Below are 25,025 nucleotides of genomic sequence, written 5' to 3'. Positions count from 1 at the left end.
ACTAAATGTATAAAACTAATATACATATATAAAACTAATAGGCTATAGTTTTATTAATCTTATTATTTAAGCGAAATAGCCTATTCATGAGCTGAGCTTTTTTTTTATTTGCTGAAGGCTACAAATTATATTATATTAATTCTCAATATGTACACATTCATTATTAATCTTGTGCCTAACATGATGAAAACGGCTTTGTTATTTTTTCTTGTCACCTCACAATGACAGTAAACTAATTATTACATTAAATGCGTCACATTACATGTCTATTTTCAGTTCAAAGTGTTAAAATTAGACAAAAGTTTAGTTTTCCTGATTATTTGTGTAATTCGTTTAACATTTATGACCTAAAAAAAACAGTAAAATATGAAATGTTTAGTTTAGCTACTTACATCTTATCTCGCACTTGACCATAAACTGAAGCGTTGAGTCGCTCTGCTAAAATTCACGCTCAGCAACTTCTGTGAACATAAAGCCCGCCTACTTTGATTTGATTGGTCATCTCAAATATTCTGACATTGACGAGCAGTGACAGACCAATGAGGCTCAGATGAACACACACACACACACACCCTGAGGGCGCCTACTCTAGCCTGTTAGTCCTCCAATGTTATATAACATTGAGGAAATGCAGAAATGATTTAGTTTAGAAATTATTCATTTCCATGAAAATTAATGTTGTCGTCATGTAGCAGTACACTATCATAGCTCAGCTACAGACATGAACTAAATTACACAATGTCTAAATGACAACGAAAATGCATTTTCACGAAAAGCCATTTAAATGAAGTCTGTCTCCATGATATTCCGCATATTCACTAATGCCGAGTTCAGACTGCATGATTTTAGCCCCGATTTTGGCTCGCCGACAGGTTTTGAGAAATCGCCGACAAATGCCCGAAATCACAGGCAAATCGGTGCTCGTTCACGCGAGTGACAATCACGCAGTGTGAATGAGCAAAGACGCGATCTGAGAGAATCACAGACGAGTCGCCGACGCCTTTGAGATATTTGGCATGCTAAATATCTGGACCTGTCGGCGATTCAAAATCCTGCTGTGTGAAAGTGTTCTGACTGAAAACTACATCGGCGATGACCGACAGCCAATGAGAGAGCCAGATACAGAGCAGCGGGGAGTTCGGGGAGGAGTTATAGACCACAATATTAGTATTTTAATAGATATATTTACAATTATATCAAACAGAAACAAAGCACAAACATTTGCTTGACCAGCAGCAACAGCAGCACATTGCAACATTATTTATTTACCCCCAACTCTCTTTGCAGAACACACAGTCCTTGCTCCCCTTGTCTTCCCAGCCATTTCCTCACGCATAATGTTTTTCTTTTTCTCCTTTTCGCTGCAAATCAGTGCACAGACAATTTGGGTCGCAAGCTTCTTGCAGGCTATTATTTTTAATAACAATTTCAAACTCGCGCGAGAACTGCGGTCTTACGCACGCGGATTTTGCGTTATTTCCTTATCACTTCTCGCGTGTGTTTGGTTGTGAAACGTAGTTTGCGGGCCAGACAGGAGTTGTCGGCGATTCTTCCTCCTGAAAGTCATGCAGTGTGAAACCTCCTTGTCGCCGATGCATCGTGCAGTGTGAACACACCAGCAACTGAATGTTACCCTGGATAGTCATGCAGTGTGAAAAGAACAGTGACCCGACTACTTTGAAAATCGTGCAGTCTGAACTCGGCATAACAGACACGTCACATACAGAAAAAAAAAAAAAAAAAATCACCTCAGATGATAAGTCAAATGCTTTCTTCATCCATATCTCATATAAATGATTTTTGGTAAAAGACATTTGAATCTGAATCTGATGTTTTTAAAATAGATATTTATTTAACTAATAATAATAATAATAATAATAATAATAATAATATTAGGTCACAAATCCTGATTTTAAATGTCATGACAAGGACAATCAATCATCTCCCAAGCATAGAAACCCTCATGGCCTCAGATCATGAATTCAGAGACACGGAGATATCAGTAGCCTAAACATCAGCTTTGGAAGAAACATGAGGGTGTTAGACATTAATGTCACATGTGAGACTCAGCACTGGCAGCGAGAGGAGTTGTTTCCTCTCACGTTTCACAGTGCAGCCATGGGCACAGCTGTGTTTCTGGTACAAATCAAACCCCTGCATGCGCTTGGTTATTGGAGGGGTTAGTGTACTAAAGAGTGTGTGTGTAAACGTGACTGAGCTAAAGGGCAGCTTGACAGCCATGGCCAGGTCTGCCCTGGTGTTTCCTGAATTAGCTATTTCACATAACAAATGTTTACATAGTTTACAAGAAAATGAACCAATGCAAAAGTTTAGATACCCTTAATTCTTAATACTGTGATAAATGATCCAGTTGTTTTCATGCTTTGTGATGGTAGTTCAAGAGTCTGTTTGTCCAAACCAGTTAAACTATCCACTATTGTTCAGGAAAATGTTCCTGCTCCAGCACATTCTTTGGTATTCCAGTATATTGAGATCCATATGATATGATATTGAGGTTAATCTTTCACGAGGAGGACGAATAAGGAACTCATACAAAACTATTAAAATGCTGCAAATGTTCACTGATGCTCAAAAAGGCAGCATGATGCATTAGGAGATGGGGGTATAATTAATGTACTGTATATAAACAGGATGACCGGTGTAAAATGTTCTTTGTCTATTGGGAAACATGTCAATATCTTACGTAGTTTCTAGAGGGTAGTACTAAAAAACATAGGATCTTTAAACAAAATAAGAACAATTTCCAACAATCATGTGTTCAAACACTCCCGGCTCTTAATGTAGTGAGTGCTGCCTTGAGCATCAGTGAGTGTTTGCAGCTTTTGATCATTCAGGTTACAGCACACAGTATTAGAATCAATACTGTATGAAGTATTAAGAATCTGTATACAGTATTAAGAACTAAGATCGTTTAAGTCGGTTGAAGTCCAAAGTAGTCGATTGCCGAGTTCACGCGCATAGGTTTAGTTACCTATGATCACGCGTGTGAGCTCGGCAATCGATTACTTTGGACTTGAACCGAAAAACAGGATGTAAACACAGGTATTTGCGCTGGCTTAAATAACATCATTTTTATCCATATCTTTCACATCTACTGCAGTCAGATTCACTCGTGTTCACTCAGAAGGAATCACTCACATTTTCTGTGAGTGTTTCTCTGTCCTTCAGTAATTCTGCTTATCAGGTGTTCATCAGTGTCTCAATTCACTCACTTCTTTTCATTCACTTGTCAAGGGGACTATATTAGTGAACTAATGTAGGGAATAGTGAATGAGGGTATAGGGTGTGATTGTGAAAACAGCCTCTGAGTGTCGACTTTGAGCACTGTTATTTAAGCCTACACCATGTATAACTACTAAATAGTACTGCCTGCCATAATAATGCTATGGTAGTAATTTTTAAGTGTTATTGATGTCAAACATTAAACAGTATGTTCTTACATTGTCACCTGTATAATGTACAGAATGTGATAAAGGTATAACATACAGTCAGACAAACAGCCAACCTCAGAGCGCAGAACTGCGAGATGAGGTGGAGATCTACGTTCGCAGAGCAGAAGTGTCACACTAACCTCAATGACCCTAAACAGATGACAGAGAGAACTGATGAAGCCCTCAATGTAAGTCACCGCTGACCCCTGCTGGAGGATACGGGACCTGTTCATCATTCCCCCACCACAAACACACTGGAGAACTAGAACACGCTCCTCAAAAACATCCCACCACAGAGCTGCTGATGCTGCTCTGCCATGTGAGCAATTGTAATGTGTCTGCACACACCCCATGATGCTCTATAGAAGATCTCTCCGCACACACAGCAATGTCTGCTATTTCACTTCAGGATCATCAGTAGAAACTATTTATTTATTCATGCATTTTCAAGAGGGCAAATCTTCTGTTAATATCATGTCAGATCTACAGAGAGTGGTTTACAGGATGACATTTCATCAAAAAACTGAAGTTTAGATGCAAGTCCAGAATCCACAGCTCGCAAACACATTCATGGTCCACCACTAGCCCCTCATAAACTGGGCTTTTGACCTCTGACACATAATTAAACCTCATGCTCTGCCTTTAAGCAGACAGAGCTGGAATTTGAACACACAACAGGAGCCCAAAGGCTAACGTGACTCAGCAGACCCCACAAGGCCCCTGTGTGAGCACATTTCAGCGGTGCTCAAGTGAGTCAGTATTTACTAAAGCAATACTATATATGTCTAGATGCATTTTATTTTTATAAGGTAACACTTTTTGTCAAATTATTTAATGTAATCATTATCTTGACTTAAAATAAGATACTAAAGGCTTTTACCAATCAAAATCCACCTCAGTTCTGGCATGAAATGATTTACACTGCAATTAAATGTAAATGTTAATGTTATGAAATGAATGCTTTAAATTGAAAATTTAGAATATAAAAATATGGAACTAGGCTTGCTTCTATAATCAGTGTTACCGGTGTTCAGAAGCAACACGCATTACATCACTTGCCCACCATGGCACCCACTGTCGATTTTTTTTTTTTTTTTTTTTTTTATAAAATCATTTAGTTCATTTAGAGAACACACACTATAATTAAAAACTGAACATGTCTGCTTAATAAATCGTGAGCTGAACGAGAGTCGCAGCACAGATCAGCAGCAGGAGTCAGATTTCATTATTCACAAGAGTGAGGAGCTGACTGACAAGATGATGGCAGAATATTTGGGGTCAAAGCGAAATGTAAAAGGGCCTATTTAAGCAAATTTGTCATTGTACTGCTTTGCTTTTTTCATAAAGACTAATGAATTCACCATGCTAGTTTGAAAGTGAAACTAAAATGCGCAATGCCACACGTGTCCACGGGTGTGGAGCGGGCAGAACAGAGCTCCGCACCATTATGAATGCCCGTGTGGACACACGCATTTTACTTTTGCCTTCGAATCAGCGATTTAAAAGCCCCCGCCGGTGATGTTGTCACACGTCGCTTAACCGGTGGAAAAATAACCTCACCGTCACATCCCTAATGGAAAAATTCATGAAACTACAACTGCCAGTAGGTGGCAGCAAGTCACTGTCATAATGAGTCATCGAATCATTCACACAACCGATTCATTCCGTAACAAAACGAGCTAAGCTTCTGCTGTGGCTTTGTTCAGAACTATTTTTGTTTGGAAAAACAGCTCAAAAACAATCAATATTGTGTCTAAACTAAGTCTGTTGTATAAAATCATATTTGCAATAATGCGTCAAGAGAGCTAATGCAATAGTTTACAGACAGTATGAGATGTAAATAGCAACTGTGTAATGAAGGATGATTGGATATTTATATTATTAACTTGTGCTTACTTCACTCAAAAACCACGATTGGCCAGCTACAGAGAAACTGGTAGCCAGGCAACAGACAAGTGAACAATCCTGAGTGGCAACGTCACCACATGCATTCTACTTTACCAGCACGGTTCAACAAGGTTGGCCAACCGTGTGATCGTGTTGTGCCGAACCAGCTCAAGTAGAAAAAGCAGCTATTCTGTCCGTCACTTCCTGTCTTTTCTCCACTATTCAATACAAAAATGAAATAATACATAAAAAAATAAAGTGTGTTAAAAGTCACTTTGGATAACAATAGCAGCTAAATGACTAGCAGTAAAACAGGAGATGCAATTAGACAAGCCGTTCAGTCAGAGGTATGCCACATTCTGAAGGAGCTTCCATGTAAGTTTTTGGGTCCCAATAGATTGGGGGAAGGAGTGATAGGAAAGATGGATTGTGAACAAGAGAGAACAAGTGATTAAGAGACGGCAGTGAACATACAGAAGGCAGGACAGGAGGATCAGATGTGTTTGGAGAGGCTATAGAGAGGACACAGCAGGTGGCATGCGGGCAGCACCTGTCCCTTCACCTGCAGCGGGCACTTGAAGGCCACCTGGCAGAGAATTACCACAACATCCCATTATAAGCCTTCTGTGCAACCTGCTGTGAGCTGAGAACCCCATTCAACACTGAACCAGAGTGGGGGGAAAAAAGGAGAACTGAGTCCCTCTCTGATTGTTCTTCTATGAAAAGGGGCAGAAGGCGGACATGCTCCTGTGTGAGCTGATGCTGGTGGTGACATCAACGGATGGCCGGCCAATGGGAGCAGCTGAAACACAGGTTTGCAGAGAGGAAGAGCTGCCTATGTGTAATGGATCTGTGGCAATAGCACACAGTGACTGTAGCTAGTTCATCTTAAGCTCAGGAGCAAGTTCATTCGGCTCAAGAGAGTGTGTGATGAAGATAAAACTGAAGAATGCAAAAAGAATGGTCCTTGGGAGAGAAACTTGTGGGACTTGACGAGAACAATAGAGGAAGTCAAGAATTAAGACACATGTGCATCTTTTCATCTTTGAAAGATAATCACCCAAATACATCTTCACTCACTCACTCACTCGCATGTTAAACACACACGTTACACGCTCAACATCTGACTGCTCATTCAACATGCAGCAAGAGCTCAAGACTGTTGATATTCACATTCTGATCAGGAAAGACAGACCAGCTACTGTATAAAAAGATCCTCATTTTCTGGAGACTAATATTACAGACTCCACAATGAGAGAAACTAATACAAACAACAACTGATCACATGGACACACTGTAATCTTCCTAAAACAATGAGAGCTGCGGCCCAAACAATATACAGGAGTTCATTCAGGGCAGTGCTGCACAGAACCTGCAAACATTCAGTGACTGGGACAGAACTGGATCCATCAGTCTTAGTTTAGCTCTAATGACTACACTTGTTTCTTTGTGTGTCTGTCAAACGGGGTGACTGGAGAACCATCTGCCAGCGTGCTTATCCACACAGAACTGCGGCTCGCAAACCAAACTTGTGTGATTGCTTGTCAGAACATTTTCTGAGTCACTGCATAGAGCAGCACCAAGTGATGACAGAGGCGGGAGAGAGCGCCCTGGAGTAGTGATGAATGTGTGCACTACTCAGTGGTCACTATGCTAGTGTGTAATTGAAACTGGACAGAGGCCTATTCTTCCATGTTTTGTTCTAGAAGGGCAAAGGTCCATGTCAGATTTAAGAGTCATGGGACAGTGGCCCCTCAAGTTCACCAAGCGACACCCAACATGATACACATCATGATTCAAGACGTCACAATGTATTACAATGTAACTGGATCACAACAAACAGCCAGTGTGTCCGCAGATCTTCAGACCTGCTGCTGCTGAACACACATGCAAGGATATGAAGAATCAATACAACCTGAGAGAAACCATACAAACAAACAATAGTATCAGTAAAATCACATTGAGACTTAAACAATGGAGAAATGTAATGTTAGTGAAGAGAAAAGATCCTGAAGCATTTCAGACTAATCTGATGAAGGGCAGTCAGACATTAATAAATGTGACTTCAATGTAAACACTGTGGCAGCTGTAGCTGTGATGAAGAACATCTGGAGGTGCTTGCAGGCTGAAGCTCATCGTGTGTGTCTTATTTACTGCTAAAAGCCCAGAGCTCAAGTAAACACAGCCGACCAGAGCAACGCTTTACCCTGTCTGAAACTTGATGGACTCACCATCGGGTTCACACTCTTGGACTCATTCTAGTCAAGTCCACAGACCAGCTCCATCGTGTAATGAAAGTTTTTTTTCTGCTCGTCATGGACCACAGTGGAGCTCATGATGAGGCAAAACCACGAACCACGATGAGAGCTCAAATAGGACTAACGGTGCACTACTCAAACCCAACGGTAACCAACAGCAGCTTCAGATCCACTTAAACTGCTCTTGCTCAAAATGCTTTCTGAGGAACTCCTGAAAAAATAATTTTTACTCATGGAGTCTGATGTAATGTGTGATAAGGAGTATACGCTCTCCGGAGCTCAGAGCTCATTTGACAGTATGCGATTCATTCCTGATAATTGGTCAGATTAAACTCATTCTTAATGAGGCCTTCTTGATGTCCGACAGGCATACAAACGATCATGAATAAATGAGTAGCACTAAATATATTATAACTTCTTAAAGTGCCACATCAGTGGACAAGGTCGTTTCACATGCTGTCAATACTTTGAAAGCAAGGACTGGCAGAAGAGCAAACATTATTAAGACTCAAACTTAATCTAACTTTAATTTTCATCACTCCACCATACAGTATACTCCACCATTGGACTGAATTGAAACTTTAGAGTGTCCGTACAGCAGACAATATAACCACAAAGATAGAAAGACAATATTATATTATTATTATATATATGTGAACACCTCAGACCGCTCAGACTGGCTAATGTATGGTATTAAAGATTATTTTGTTTTATTTTTAACAAGTTTTTAACTAAAAAATAAAACACAACATTTAGTTGTGTAAAATAGTTTATTTTAATATAGGCTTACATGTTGACTAAAGCCGTGATCTTTCTTAATTTGCCTGACTGAAATTGGGGCGTTGGCAGTGGGAGTTCCCCTACGTTACCTAGACAGTGAACATCCCGTTACGTGAGAAAAGATTAAGAAACGACATTTTGGGTACTAAAAAAGCTACTCTCCTAATTTCTACAAAATAGCAGTGGAATTTCCATGAATTAAAAGCGATTTTACCCGCAGGCAGCATCGTTTCTACTAGCAGCAGTGATTCAATCTGCGTCTGACTAGATTGTAGAAGGCTGTTATTTGCGCATACCGCAGACCGCTATGCTATTAGACCGCTTAACATAGTGATTGCTATCAGGATATGAGGAGACTTTCAACCAGCATATAAAAAAAAAATAATAATAATAATAATAATAATAATAATAACTATATTTCAAATCAGATTTGAAATTTTAAATCAAATTTGAATAAATCCATAAAAAAAATAAAAAAAATGCCCAGAGTTCAGTGCAAATTAAATAAATCCTCCGTTTGGGGATACCACTGAAAATGTAGATTCAGTGTGGGTTCAGGAGGAGATTTAGAAGAAAATCGCAGCTCAAGTCATCTCAAGGCTAAGGCATATATAAACAGAGAAAAAAGAGACACATTATTTAGGACATACTTATTAGCATCACTAGTTTTTTTGGTTTGAAGTACAGCAGGACCTCAGCTCTCCAATCACAGTCCACCTCTAGAATAATGTCACTGCAGTGTATTTGAATTCAACAAGTGTTAGACTAGCGGCAAATGTCTACACACACGCTCAATTTGTTTAATGCGCTCCAGAAACTAAAATGTTCTGCTCATACATTTAAAACAAATATGCAGTGCCTATGTATACATATTTAAAAAAAATACTCTTTAATATTATAAAAATAAAAATAAAAATGTAAGAGGTTTTTGAAAGAAAGAAAGAATTACAATGGTTTCACTTGAAACTAAATAAATAAGTATTTTGGCATAATAACACTATATTAAGCGCTGCTTGATTATACAGTAGTTCCTGGTTCTGTTGCCAGTAATGACTCACGTGTGCCACGCGCTGGTGCATGCGCAAATAACAGCCTTCAACAATCTAGTCAGACGCAGATTGAATCACTGCTGCTAGTAGAAACGATGCTCCCTGCGGGTAAAATCGCTGGCTCGTTTTTTTCCGTATGAGTGCAAAAATAAAATAAAATAAAAATATTAATTTTTATCTTATATGCTTGTGTTATACATCAATCAATCCTGTTTAGTGTGTATTTTTTTTTGTGTATGCTCATAATAAAAACAAAGTGTTGTGCTTTTTGCCAAATAAAAAAAAATAAACATGATGCGAGTTCTGCCTACTCTCCGTCAGTGAAGTCAATTCTGAAACGCGTCCGAAAATGAACTGTAACTCAGCGAATACTCAGTCAAACAGGCATACAGTCACACAGGCATGAAGCTTGAATTTTCTTCTTTTAAATGAAGTCATTTTTATAAAAAACAAATATTCACAGTTTATGTAATATGTATGCAAAGAGAGAGATGTCAGTCGTTCTCATCTCAGCTAATTAAGTTTTAATGTGCTCCGCCCACGGAGAGCGCGCGCTATTCAAACGCAAATGTGAGGCGATCCAAACAAACCTGTGAAACGCCCACATCAGCTGGATAACACACACCGCGAGTTCACTTTCAGACTTATGTACTTTACGATGCTGTGAGGAATACAACTATCTTGATAATAATCCTGCAAAAAATTACCTCAGAAGTTCTGGAAGTATCATTTCGAGGAGCAAACGGATCCCGCTGAGGAATTAGGTCAGTTCTGTTTGCTTTGTTCTAATCGGAATGAATGAATGCACAGATGCGTGCTGTTGTGGAGCTACTACAGCTGGCAAAAATACTGTTTTAATATGAATCGCGAATACAAAGAAAGATTACACTGGAAATATTGTTACAATTTTAAATGTTGTTGTAATTGTATAACCTTAATTGTATATATAAAAAAAAAAAATATATATATATATATATAAGGATAGATGTAAACAAAATCTTAAAAGGTCATTATAAGCCTTCTCTTTAAATAATTTTATTATGCTTTATTAGTGACACATTTGGGAAGAGAATATATTCCAAATCTGAAAATACAGTATGAGAACAATTAACTGCACAATTACAAGAAATGTTTACCTTGGATATTGTACAATTTGCAAGCAAAATTTGTGGAAAAAAACAACAAACCAGTTTTATATTGTCCTTGCATTTTTGTGGCTCATTCACACACCTGAATGAAAGGCTCATTACGTATGCAGCCTCATTATGCGGGCCCCATTGACTCTGCAGGTGTGAATCACGCCCACCCGCATATGGCCTTTCCAAACAAAAAGTGTTTTACAAGATTTAAATCAATGTATTGTGTTATGTGAATGATTAGGCAGGGTGATTTTCACATAATTTTGAAGAAAAAATTCTAGGCAACGTCATCCATTAGTCAAAAGTCTTATTTACATATATTTAGAATGTGTTTTATGGCCTTATTTCAGAAACTTTAGTTTTTTGTTTTTGAAAAAACCATGCATAAACATTATTCTATCAAAAATACAAACATGTACATGCAAGTTGTTCACATATTATGGTAGCCCTGTTTGTGCTAAATAGAGTGAATTTACACCTTTGCCATTAATATGTTTATAAGCAACTGAAAAAAGCACAAATGTCAGGGCACGTCAGTACATCTCAAGGACCCCAAAAACCCCTCAGACCCCAGAGGGTTAATTCATTGAAATTCCACTGCTATTTTGTAGAAATTAGGAGAGTAGCTTTTTTAGTACCCAAAATGTCCTTTCTTAATCTTTTCTCACGTAACGGGATGTTCACTGTCTAGGTAACGTAGGGGAACTCCCACTGCCAACGCCCCAAGTTCAGTCAGGCAAATTAAGAAAGATCACGGCTTTAGTCAACATGTAAGCCTTTATTAAAATAAACTATTTTGCACAACTAAATGTGGTGTTTTTATTTTTTAGTTAAAAATTAGTTAAAAATAAAACAAAATAATCTGTAATACCATACATTAGCCAGTCTGTATAGCCCTTTACATATATATATATATACATATATATATATATATATATATATATATATATATATATATATATATATATATATATATATATATATATATATATATATATATATATATATATATATATATATATATATATATATATATTCAGGCCTGTGTGTATATTTTGCAAATATTGTACACTGGACCAAATTCTTAATAAATAAAAAAAAAATATATATATATTTTTTATTTTATAATATTTCTTCTTGCTTGACTTTATTTATATACGTGACCTTGAAGTAATCCAAAAGTAATCAGTTACATTACTTTCATATTATAGTACTTGGATTACGTTACTGAATACTTTTTTTAGGAAGTAATTTGTAACTGTAATGGAATACATTTTTAAAGTAACAATAAAGCATTTTAAAGCATTGCAATAGGTAGCACTTCAAAGTTAATAGCAAATCAAAACTAGTTAGCACATCATTTGTAATCGAAAGGGTTTAATGACAATATCTGGTTATGGTTATGGCAAAACAGATGTATGAGATGATAAACTTTTACCATTAATCGTAGCCAGCATATATGTAAAATGTTGCCTGAGGGATAGAAAGAGAGAAAGGCTTTAGAAAAGAGAAGAGAGAAAGAGCCAGAGAAAAGAAGAGCAAGAAAAAGAAGCAGAATCCAAGAGCAACAGTTCAATCTTCTTTTATCCCTTCCTTGACCATGTGACTGAAACCCAAAGTGAGACATTCAAATTGACCAATCAGAGGATGGCAACTTCCCCCACCATGCTAAAAGTGTGGCAATTAGCAGACCATTGATGTACACACCTTGGCCTTCAGGCCTTGATAACCATCAACACCTCTTTGTCTTTAGGAATTCCAAATAGTCATTGTGGTAAGAAATAGAGGGGGGTTGAAACAGTAAAGCAAATGTATTTGCTCATCTTCAAATATATTTGGTTATTTCCAACCCTACACATCATTTGCTCCAATTCCATCAGTGTTTAATACACAATAGTGCACATGCTCAGACAGGACTGCTCTGTGTCTCACGATCTGCTGCATAATACTGAAGGTTCTGTCAGATGTAGATGGTCAACATTAGCAAACGTGTGGAGCACGTGTCTGTTACTGTGACACAACTCGCACAGTAACAGAGAAACACACACAAACATACACACACACACACACATCCATAAAGGCACATATGTTGCTCAATGCATTTCTGACTTGACTTACTAATGCTCAAACATCCCATCTTCCTCTTGTAATGAGATGTTCTCTCGGTCCGGACGACCACAAACGTCAAGGAGCCATGAGACACTACTGACACGTCCGTATAAACTAGGGCTGCAACTTTATTTTGATGATATATTTCAATGATTTTGATCATTAATATCCCCAAATCTAATAAATATGAACCATAAATTCTGCCACTAATCTTTCAGCTTTTTACTAAAACATTTTATATATATAAAAAAACACTTTACCAAAAAAAAAAAAAAAAAAAAAAGTGCCAAGAATTAGAAGGCTGCATTGTCAGTCAATGGCTATGTTTACATGCAACCAAATAATACGTTAGTATTCAGATTGACGGCTCAATCGGACTGAAAAGCCTTAATGTAAACACCTTAAGCGATCCAGTTCAGCTCGATCCGAATGAAATTTCAATCCGATTGAAAGGGGTAGTTTATTCCTTTTCTAATCCGATTGAGAGAACATGTAAACACTTGATCGGATTGAAAAACAAAACTGAAAAGACTGTGCATGTGCAATGACGTTGAAATAGCATGATGACATATCACATGTGGAACGAGCTGTTGTTCCTGTTGAATTAAGTGTCATATAAATGAGTGTCCCGTCATTCTAAAATTCTCCTTTTACTTAGCGTCTATGAAGTGGAGCAGGACAACGTCCCACCAGTCCATGTTTCAGATTCTCATCCACAGACAACTGGTTTTGGGAGCAGTGAGGGGCATTTTTACTGTATGATTAACCCTCTGGGGTCTAAGGTGTTTTTGGGGTCCTTGAGATGTTCTGACATGCCCTGACATTTTTGCTTTTTTCAGTTGCTTATAAACATAATAATGGCAAAAAAAAATTACACACTATTTAGCACAAACAGGGCTACCATGAAATGTGAGCAACAAGAATGTACATGTCTGCATTTTTGAGAGAATAATGTTTATGCGTGGTTATTGAAAAAACTAAAAACTAAAGTTTCTGAAATAAGGCCATAAAACACATTCTAAATATGTGCCAATAAGACTTTTGTCTAAAACATGTCATCGCCTAGTGTTTTTTCTTCAAAATGAAGTGAAAATCACCCTGCCTTATCATTCACATAACACAATACATTGATTTGAATTTTGCAAAGCACTTTCTGTTTGGAAAGGCCATATGCGGAGTGGGCGTCAACGGTCATGTATATGTAGTGGTTCACACCTGAGGAGACAATGGGGCCCGCATACTTAATTAGCCATTCATTCAGGTGTCACTGAGCCACAAGAATGCAAGAGCAACAGTTGGAAGCATCTCAATTCTTTTTTATTTTTCCTCATATTGTGCTTGCAATTTGGCCTATAATATCCAAGGAAAACATGTCTAGTAATTGTGCAGTTAATTCTCATACTGTATTTTCAGTTTTGGAATATTTATGTGCTCCCCAAATTTGTCAATAATAAAACACAATAAAAGTTATTTAAAGAAAAGGCTTATATTTACCTTTTAATAGTTTGTTTACATCTACCTTGTAAATATATTTTTTTATTAAAAAGGTTACAATTACAACAACAATTCAAGTGTAATCTTTCTTTGTAAAAACTAAAGTATACATTTTATCATACATATTTCAAAGTTAAGGATTTGATTGATTATTTGATAACTTTATTTTTGACAAAACATATTATATTTAACATAAGCAAATATTGGCAAACAAAAGCTTATTTGAGGTGGCAGATATTTTACATTAAAAATGTATAATCTATCCAAAACTAATCAACGAAATGTTGTCTTTCATATGTCTGTAACATAGGTCTTTCATTTTTATTATAAGAAATATAAATGTTAATTTGCAGTTTAAATCCAGGAAATTTGTTAATGAAAAAATTATTAAAAGTAAGATACAATTGATACAAAACGAAATTCGTTTTAAAGAAAGGATTTGTACTTTCTGTTTTGAGGTCTCTGTGAAAGTTTGAAAGTCTTTTAGTGATTTTTTTAGAGCGCTCGCGTCCATAATGGAGAACTGTCACGTAATATTGTTTTTTCCTCATAAATGCGAACACGAAAAATAAAAGACAAAAGACTTTTAAGTAAAACTTACTTCGCTCTTCAATATGCTGCCGTTCGTCGTCTGAGTTACAATCTTCCTCTGAGGAAAAGGTGCATTCTTCCTCGCCGTCCAGAATCATCTGAAGGGCTCTTTATTACCGGAGAAGCGTGTCATACTCAAAACGCGATGAACTATCAGTAAGTCTGATGAAGAAACTTTTTATGGCATTGATCAGGGGGCGGGTGCGCTGCATACTAGATCATCTAACGATTTACATGTGAATCGCGCCGGGGGCGGGGCGGCCGCAGCTGATTATAGAGATAATGAGGCAGAAGGAAAAACGGTACCTCTCCTTGCTTTCAAACGGATTACATGAGTTGAAAACATTTGTTTTTTATATAAATTACTTCATTTAAAAGAGGAGATTTCAAGCTTCATAAAGACATATCTCACGTGCCTGTGTGAGAAGTATTCGCTGAGTTATGATTCATTTTCGGACGCGTTTCAGAATGGACTACACGGAGAGAGAGAAGGCAGAACTCGCTTCGTGTTTATTTTTCTTTATTTGGCGAAAAGCACAACACTTTGTTTTTATTGTGAGTGTACACAAAAATAATACACACTTAACAGGATAGATTGATGTATAACACAAGCATATAAGATAAAAATTAATATTTTTATTTTATTATTTTTTTGCACTCATACGGAAAAAAACGAGCCTATCGCGCCGGCGCGATAGCCGACCTCAGGGGGTTAAGATAAGCAGAACGGCACCACAGTTCATATGCTCATTGTCTCCAAATTTTGACCAGAAATAAATAAATATTAAGCCTGCTATTTAAAACAAATAAAAGAACCAATGTAAGAGAATATTTAGTATGCGCAAACAGCGAGAAACTCTGTATATTCGTGCAGTGTGCGTATGTCAAAATATCTATTCTGATTTGAAGCTTGTGACAAACGCGCACATCAACCCAATCACTTGTTTAGCGTTCATATAAACACTACATTCAGATTCACCAATTGGAATGAATTCAGTCCGATTGAAACAAAAGCTGTCCACTGCTGTTCCTCTGATACACCACAGGTTTTCCCAGAATGCGGTTGTGAGCACCAAAAATGTTGGTTTGGGTAAAAAAAAAAATGAAGTTGTACAAAATAATAGTTGTATAAAATAAAATAAAATGCTGTATAAACAACCTTATAACGCATGATGCAATTATAACCATTAGCATCTGTTTCAGGAGATGCATCAACGTATTTACATAATCTGTGTTGTTTCAGCCCTAGCTCTCACATGACTCGTACGAATCATGGGCTGATTAACCTGATCTCTGTCAGATGACTGAAGCTTATGTACTTCAGTAAATGTCATTAAACTTGTGGTTTGCTTGGGTGCTATTATAAATGTAACAATCTTAATGACACCTTTAAATTTAATTTAGACAGAGTAACTATCATTGAGCAAACATCATTTCCATGTAGTATTTTGTGATCACTCTGACTTCAGTCAAACAGTTGGACTCACCCTGGAAAGACTGTCTGGCTCTCTCCACCAGCTCCTCTATGGGGTAACTGGCCAGATCCCCTCTGGCATGTTTGGTTTTGCAGTATGTGCAAGCGTTCAGACAGCTGTGGGAGAGAGAGGAGATCATAAACATTATGAGGCGTTACATACACACATCTAAGTATGACGGATATCAACGGCAACACCTCTGAACACTCTGATTTAACATTTACTGCAGAGCAATCATTCTCCATAATATTTTGATTTGTAAAATACTAACAGAAATGTTAGGGAAAGTTGTCAGGGTGAGGTCTGGGTGAAACTTCTGTCCATGGCATATTTCATACTTTGTTTTGCATAAAGGCAACCCATCAGCTCCGCGGTCTCAGTGAAACACACACATTATGCTCTACAGATAAAACTGAATGAAAATTAAATGGGATTCACTGCTACATTTTATTTATTCATTTCTCCTTTATTTAACAAGGAAGATTACATTAAGATATCCCAATCTCTTCTTCCAGGGAGACCTGGTCAAGACGGCAGCACATAGAGTTTCAAATAATAATAAAAAACAAGTACAAAACAGTACTCAAACAAAACAGTTGATAAAAATAGGGTCAAGCAAAGCACTTATAAGACTCTTTCAAAATACATTTAAAAGTATTCAAAGGTGGCAAAAACTCCAGTTTAAGTATATTTTGCAAGTCATTCCATGCCCAAGGGGCATAAAAGTAAAAAAATCATGTTTACCAAATTCTGAGGATACTTTTGGGACTTTTAGTTGAAGGTGTAACTGAGATCTAGTACCATAACTGTTTGTATAAAAAATTAAGAGCTTAGAAAAATAAGCCGGCAATTTACCTAAAAGTGCCTTAGCGATAAATATATACATATGCAAATATATACTATATTGTAAAGAGGACCTTGCTAAAGATTCATAAAGTATACAGTGATGTGTACGTGATTCTGCACCACACACAAAACGTAACGCCACATGATAGAGTCCAGTTACCTTAATAAAGACGAAGACGCATACATATAAACAAGGTCACCATAATTATAGATTTTTAAAAAAGTACTTTACACCAATTTCTTTCTAGCCTCATAAGGAAAGCAATTTTTTAAGCAATAAAGGAGACCCAATTTTGGCTTAATATTCAGCAAATTATCAATGTGAACATTAAAAGCTATTTTTTTATCCAACCATATGCCTAAATATGAGAGCTAACTCTTTCAATATGTGTGCCATCTAAAGTTGAAATTGCCACATCTGTTTTCTTAGAATGTGTATGACTAAAAATCATATATTTTGTCTTTTTTTAATTTAAAACCAATTTCAATTGTAGCAATGAATGTTGTATTACATTAAACATAATTTGTATGTTCAGTAGAGCTTGATTTAAAGAAGATGCTGATATATAAATAATTGTATCATCAGCATACGGCATACTCCTAAACCCAAATCATTGATAAAGATGGAAAACAGAAAAGGAGCTAAAATTGAACATTGGGGAACTTTTTTTTTTTTACTTGGAAAATGTTTGAATAATAGTTTTCTAAACTTACACACTAAATTGTTCTAACCATTTTAGAGGAGTTTCACTAATACCTATAGACCTAAGTTTTTGTAGCAATAGATTATGGTAAACAGAATCAAAGGCTTTTGAAAGATCAACATATAATGCTGCACAAGACTTTTTACTATCTAGAGAGTTTATAAGATAATTTGTAACTGACAAAGCTGCAGTTATAGTACTATGACCTGCTCTAAAACCAGATTGGTCATAATTAAATATATCATTATCCAATAAAAATTGTTTTAATCTGTAATTTATCAATCATTTAAATATTTCAGATAAAACAGGTAATCTGGAGATAGGACGATAATAATTAGGAACTGAAGGATCTCCACTTTTTAATAACGGAATAACTGTTGCCGACTTCCACGTTCTCTGTATAGTGTTTGAAATTAAACTTAGATTAAAAATAAAAGCAACTGCTCTGCCAGCAGCCATTTTTAAAAAGCAGGGGTAAATTTGATCAACTCCTGCTGATTTTTTACTATCTAGTTTCACTAAAGCATGGTAAACCTGAAATGTTGTAATGGAAGAGAAATTAAACGCTTGCCTGGGACAATGTTTAGCTTAATCAACATATGTAGAAGCAGACTAGTTTAAACCAACAGTAAAATAATTATTTTTGCAATGTTTGCTCTACCCTTAACAACAGTTTGATTAACAATCAAGTGATCTGGAGCTTTAATTGATAAATCTATTGAATCATTTGATTTATTCGCCTCTGCCCAAGCTACATTTTTCTGTTTAATAAGGGTAGAGATAGTATCACTGAACCAAAGATTGTCTTTTCCGCTTATCCTTAAATTAAACATTTACAAGGAGCATGCTTATTGCATATTATTCGAAAAATCTTTTTTAAATAATCCCAAGCTAAGTTTACAAATGGCATATGTGAAACAACACCCAGATCACTGTTATTAAGATCATGCATAAAAGCCTGTTTGTGGAAATGCTTAACAAATCTTCTATAAATAAATTGGGGTGAACACTTGGGGATCTTATCATTTCTCACACAAACAACTGCACAATGATCACTAATGTCATTACAGAAGACACCAACTGCGGTAAACTTATGAGATGCATTAGTTAAAATTAAGTCCAGTAAAGTCTATTTATACCAGTCCTTTTGATTAACCTGAGATGTTGTAATGGAAGAGAAATTAAACGCTTGCCTGGGACAATGTTTAGCTTAATCAACATATGTAGAAGCAGACTAGTTTAAACCAACAGTAAAATAATTATTTTTGCAATGTTTGCTCTACCCTTAACAACAGTTTGATTAACAATCAAGTGATCTGGAGCTTAAATTGATAAATCTATTGAATCATTTGATTTATTTGCCTCTGCCCAAGCTACATTTTTCTGTTTAATAAGGGTAGAGATAGTATCACTGAACCAAGGATTGTCTTTTCCGCTTATCCTTAAATTAAACATTTACAAGGAGCATGCTTATTGCATATTGTTCGAAAAATCTTTTTTTAAATAATCCCAAGCTAAATTTACAAATGGCATATGTGAAACAACACCCAGATCACTGTTATTAAGATCATGCATAAAAGCCTGTTTGTGGAAATGCTTAACAAATCTTCTATAAATAAAATGGGGTGAACACTTGGGGATCTTATTTCTCACACAAACAACTGCACAATGATCACTAATGTCATTACAGAAGACACCAACTGCGGTAAACTTATAAGATGCATTAGTTAAAATTAAGTCCAGTAAAGTCTATTTATCCCAGTCCTTTTGATTAACTTGAGATGTTGAATTAATTAGTTGTACCAAACAAAGAGAGTCACAAATCTCTTTAAATTGGTCCAACAGTCCCAATTCAGGTCGCCGAGTAAAATAAGTTAATGTTTATTCCACAAGTGTTTACTACACTTGAAGATGAAGATGGACAATAGCATCCAACAACAATAATGCCAGATCTCGATGAAAAAGTTAATTTTAGTGCAAGTAATTCAAATCCATTTGGTTAGCTGACAGACTGTATGCAGGATCAGTTGAGATTAGTTTTTACATAAATTGCGGCGACTCCTTTCTTTGCACGGTCACTCCTGAATAGGTTATATGTATCTATATTAATCATATCATTTGTAATCGATGCCTTTAGCCATGTCTTCAGTTATAAAAAAAAAAAAAAATCATATCTGCATCCGTCATGTCCACCCAGATTCTTAAAGAGTCAATTTTATTAATATGCACATTCAGTTGTAGGAACCGTAATCCTTTCACTTATTTATAGATGTCAGGCAGTTCAAATTGGGATAGCTCTGGACCTGAATTGAGATGGACATTTCTTGATAGTAAAAGCAAAAGGAAAATGAACCATGTTTTCCTCGCCACGCACACGGAAGAATCTTTTCAAACAATAGGTGAAGTGTAGGGTCAAAGACTCCCGTTTCCCTGCGACAAAAAGCTACGTATAACACGCAAAGTTGCTCCAGAGGAGGCTTGCAGCTCAGAGGGAAGATCTCAACAGAGAAGCCAGATCTCATGAACATGATCCTTGAGCAGACCCGAAGCAGTACCGTCATGCCAAACTGAGTCCACAACCGGGGACCTATTGTGCCAAACCTCTCACAACCTCCCAAACGCTCTGTTCAATTTCTCCGGAACAGTCCTCCATATCAAAAGACACACCAGTCCAAAGCGCCGCTGCCTCCCAGGTGCTCTCGCCATTACCTCGCTAGAAGACACACCAGTCGCAAAAGTTCACGACAACAGGCCGCAATACAAGTAGAATAGCAGGGTAGGTATTCACATTTTTAAAACTATAAAATATACTGAACAGAGCTAAAAATATATGACAGTAAAATAGTGCAAATGTTTATATTAAAAGTTAAAACATGAAATGACTTGTCTACAAACAAGACGCCATCTTGAAAAGCACTTTTCCTTTCTCAGTCATTGTTAAACTGCAGTATGCACTAGGCCATAAAGTAGTAAAATGCAGAAAAGGCACAGTAAAAATACAAATAAAAGTCCAATTTAAAAGCCTCAATTTAGCTCTAACTTTGCTGTTGTCCTGCGCAAGTTCGGTGCAGAAGTAAAGAGTCTTATCTTTGCATTTCAGACCATTGATCAATAAGCGTCTAGCAGGAGGATGGTGGTATGGATGAAAAATCTTTTTGCTGTTTGTTTGTGCGAGAGCTTTGCTGAATGAGCTCCACTGAGAGCCTGACTAGACGAGAGCTTTGAGCCTTGAGCGCCTTCACATCTTTCATCACCACTGTTGATGAAGCCCTCTCCGGCTCGCTTCAAACAGCAACAGACACCGGCTCCGCCACGGGCCAAATCTCTGACAGGATGTCAGGCTGTCATCCAAGAGCTCAGAGGAGAGTTCAAATCGCTGCACTGCCATGAGGAGTATCATTAGACTTAGAGAGAACAGCATCCAGCATTACTTCCCCTCTAGCTAACATCTTCTGGAAGAGTGCTGAGCTGAGTGTCTGTGGAACATCAGTGCTGTGCTTAAAGCTGGAGCTTGTTTCTATGTGTAGCCTAAGGTTCAACAAATACACACATCTAAATGTGTAATTGCTATATGAACATATTGATATTTGTTCCATACTACTGTCTGCATATGTAGCTCCCTTCAAAGGCAGCTTCCTCCCTCAAATACCACACATTCAGTGATTTTTAATATTCTACTTGGGCAACAACTACAAAACAACAACAATGTAAATGCACACAACTACTTGGAGTTTGATGTCATTAATAAAAAAATATACAGAACACACAAATAATGAGTAAACATGTCAAGTTTTAATTAGACTATTTTTACAAAATGCATTTGGTACTGCATTGTAGCACATCAATAAACGCCATTCAAATATATATATGAAAACGTACTTTAATCCAAGATGGCGGCTCACTGGGGTTTGATACCATACTGCTGTTTGTATGAACAATTGATGCTTGCAGTAAGTCAGTCAAGAAACATATTCCTCTAACTTCATGAGCCCAACCACTAAATGCTGGTCTTCAATGGTTGATGGTTTCATTCAAAGTGGACTAGAGGATAAAATGTGAGAACAAGAAAAGTTAATTAATCAATCCTGTGCACTGAGTGAAACTAAATTTGCCTTTGTAAAGAGCTGGAGTCAAAAAATTTCAACTAACTAAATATCATGACCCAAAGCCAAAAGACCAGGATCAAGACATAAGCACTCCCACAAACTAGATTCCCCAACAAACATTTTAACACAGATGACCAAGACAGACGTCCTTTCTGTCCACTGAAATCCCTCTTAAAGAAAAATAGTCAAATTGTCTGGCTTTGACATCACACAATTTTTAGCAGTGACCATTTATCTCCCAGCACTCCAGCAAATTAAACCAGCTATTGCAGAAGAGGACGACAGGTCATGTGACTCTGACTCAAAGAAAACGGGATCAGATGGGTCCTCTAAATCCCCTACACACACAGGTCTGACTGAAGCCCCCTACACTGTGAACGGGTCTGCACCGGGGGCTGCTTTAATGTTAGACCAACAACATGGATCAAACTCACTGTAGTGCCAATGGTTATGATGTCTCTATGCAACACTTTCACATTAAACCAATTCCCATCTACCTCTACTCTGCCCCACATGGCCCCCGGCAGGAGGTCAAGACGCACAGGCCTATGTATAGAAGCTAGACCACAGTCACTCATGGCAATGGCTGACATTAACCCTCTGAGGTCGACAAACGCGCGGGCGCGTTTTGCTGGATTTTCTCCACATTGTAGCACTATAAACTTAAATTACTCCGTCATTTATGGTCATACAGAAAAAAGAAATATAAAAAAAGAATCTGTGATATTTCTACTTTTGTATGTGTCCACTTACAATCAAATCAAAACATTGTGCTTTTGTAAAATAAAGAAAATAAACAGGGTGTGCGTTCTGCCTCTCCGTCGCGGTGAACTTTTTTTCTTGAGCACGTCTATAAACTGAAACAAAACTCAGCGAATACTTGTCCCACATTTATGAGCCATATATCTTTATAAACATTTAAGTGTGTACTCTTAAATGATCGGATTCAAACTGAAAACAAATATTCTCTGTTTAAGTAATTTGTATAAAACCAACAAGATGTCCAGCTTCTCAAACGCTTGCTCATTAAAGTTAATTTGGCCACGCCCACTCGCGCAAAAGATATTCACATGCAAATCTCCACATGGAACGCGAACGCGCTCGTTACCTCAACAACAAAACACTTCACTTCACTTTTCGTCGAGTTTGAAAGACGCGCCTGAGCTTACATTGGATTTAGGCTACCTCAGAAGAAGAAGAACGCGATTTGAAGACAAGAAAGATTTAAGGTAAGAAATTCTTACATGTTTGTTATTGTTGCATAAATGTCACATTGCAGTTGAACTGTTGCTAGATATATGGGGAATATTATAATATTTAGACCCGTGTTTACTGTTAGGCCTACTGTGTTTGTGGATATCTGGTCAAACGTAGATATGTATATGGTAACCATAATGTTTTATATTTGAGCGCGATCGCATTTGAATCTATCAGATTTTGCAGCGCGATCGCGTTTGAATGTATCATTTGAAAATTTGAAAAGCAAAACACACCAAACGGCTTCATGTTTTTACTATTATCTCATTTCATATCATCATAACGAATGGAAACATTTGAAGTAACATGATAATCAATATATTTTTCTCTAGCTTGGTTGTTACTGAAATATTTTGGAAGATTTATACTGCTATCTATTGTTATTATTATTTTACCCAGCACTGCGCATAGCCTATGCCTACAAGGCACAACAGACCTGGTGTTCATTATATTATATATTGTTGGAAACATTTGTGTGTGTGTGTGTATTTTGTGAATTTTAAAAAGCAATTTTAACCAGAAAAATCTAATATTTATTTCCAAAATCGTGCAGGCCTTTCTCTTGATATCAGTATGTTCACTTTTTTTTCAGGGCCCAGATGCCACTGAGTCCTGCCGACTTCAAGATTCACATGAGTCTCTGGAACATGAACATGGTAAAGTGAAAATCAAACACCTTGGAAATGAAAGGTATGTACAATGTTTTTAGGAATGGCACAAAGGTCTCTGTCTTTCAATAAGTGCTTTTTTGCCATTTGTTGTGTGTCTATTTGGATTATGTTGTGTAAATAAATCCAAACAATCTAAAAGCCATTCTTTTTTAAATCTCCTCATTTACAGTATTGTGCAAGGTTGCTCAGAATGATAGGGGCCTGATAGCTCCTAATAGGGCCGTTAGGGGAGTGTCTTTGTCTTTCTCAGGTGAGAAAAGCCATACATATTAATGAGCTCTCGCATAAGGCTTATTCACACAAAACACGTCGTAAAAATTTTAAATCAATATATTGTCTTCTCTGAATGAGCAGTCAGGGTGATTTTCACATAGTTTTGCAGCAAATATTCTAGGCTACGTCATACAATTTTCAAAAGTCTTGTGAAGAAATAATTAGTAGGGGTTTCATGGCCTTATTTCAGTGAGAATTTTTTTTTGTATTTTCACAAACCACGCATAAATGTCATTATCTCAAAACTACATTTTTACATACAACAACTTTTACATACATGCTGTTGATATATTATTGTAGCAGAGTTTGTGCTGAATACAGTGTAATTAGACTTTAGCCATGAAAATGTCACAAGTAACAGAAATAACCAGAAATGTCAGAGCATGTCAGAACACAGCTCAGTGGGCCCAGAAAACAGCTCAGACCTCAGAGGGTTAAAGTAGGCTGGTCTGCATTCTTGGTAATCTATTTACTTAAAGTCATGCCTTAGACAATTCCAGGAAAATGTTGCTTCAGTAATAACAGAGCGAGAGACAACAAAAAGAGAAGGTCGACACAGCGAGGTGCTTGAGTTTGATGGGTATTTCAGTCATGTTATTGAATCAAAGAGTGTTGAGGTTTACTACAAGACATAGATTAAACACTTCCCAGGTGTGAAACACATCAATATTCATGAAGATTCAAGCCTCCGCACATACAGCTTTCTGACACAAAACATGTCTTACAAATGTTAAATCAATATATTGCTTTATGTGAATGAGTGGGCAGAATGATTTTCCCTCCCTAAGCCAAAGTTCGCATCCAAATCAGCCGAATAAGTGATGTAAAATGCAGTCCACTGTTGCTAAACTGCGGGACATGCTTGATATTAAACAGTGTTATTAAAAGCACATTAAGCCGCAAAAGAGATGCTGTTCCCTAGACAGCCTCCTGT

At 37.0% G+C, this 25,025-nt stretch overlaps 1 protein-coding gene across 1 annotated transcript in view; it reads right to left on the bottom strand.

Annotated features, from left to right (window-relative positions):
• Positions 1-25,025, bottom strand: part of cdkal1 (CDK5 regulatory subunit associated protein 1-like 1) — a 445,321-nt gene that overhangs the window by 236,034 nt on the left and 184,262 nt on the right. Inside the window, exon 8 of the mRNA XM_081388640.1 lies at positions 16,247-16,350. Within this exon, the coding sequence (XP_081244766.1) occupies positions 16,247-16,350 (104 nt within the window). The remainder of the gene's footprint in view (positions 1-16,246; positions 16,351-25,025) is intronic.

The sequence above is a fragment of the Scardinius erythrophthalmus genome (genome assembly GCF_964197995.2).
Source record: "Scardinius erythrophthalmus genome assembly, chromosome: 16".
Taxonomy (NCBI): Eukaryota; Metazoa; Chordata; class Actinopteri; order Cypriniformes; family Leuciscidae; genus Scardinius; species Scardinius erythrophthalmus.
Note: the sequence above shows the minus strand (reverse complement) of the source record. Positions and strands in the feature narration are given on the sequence as shown.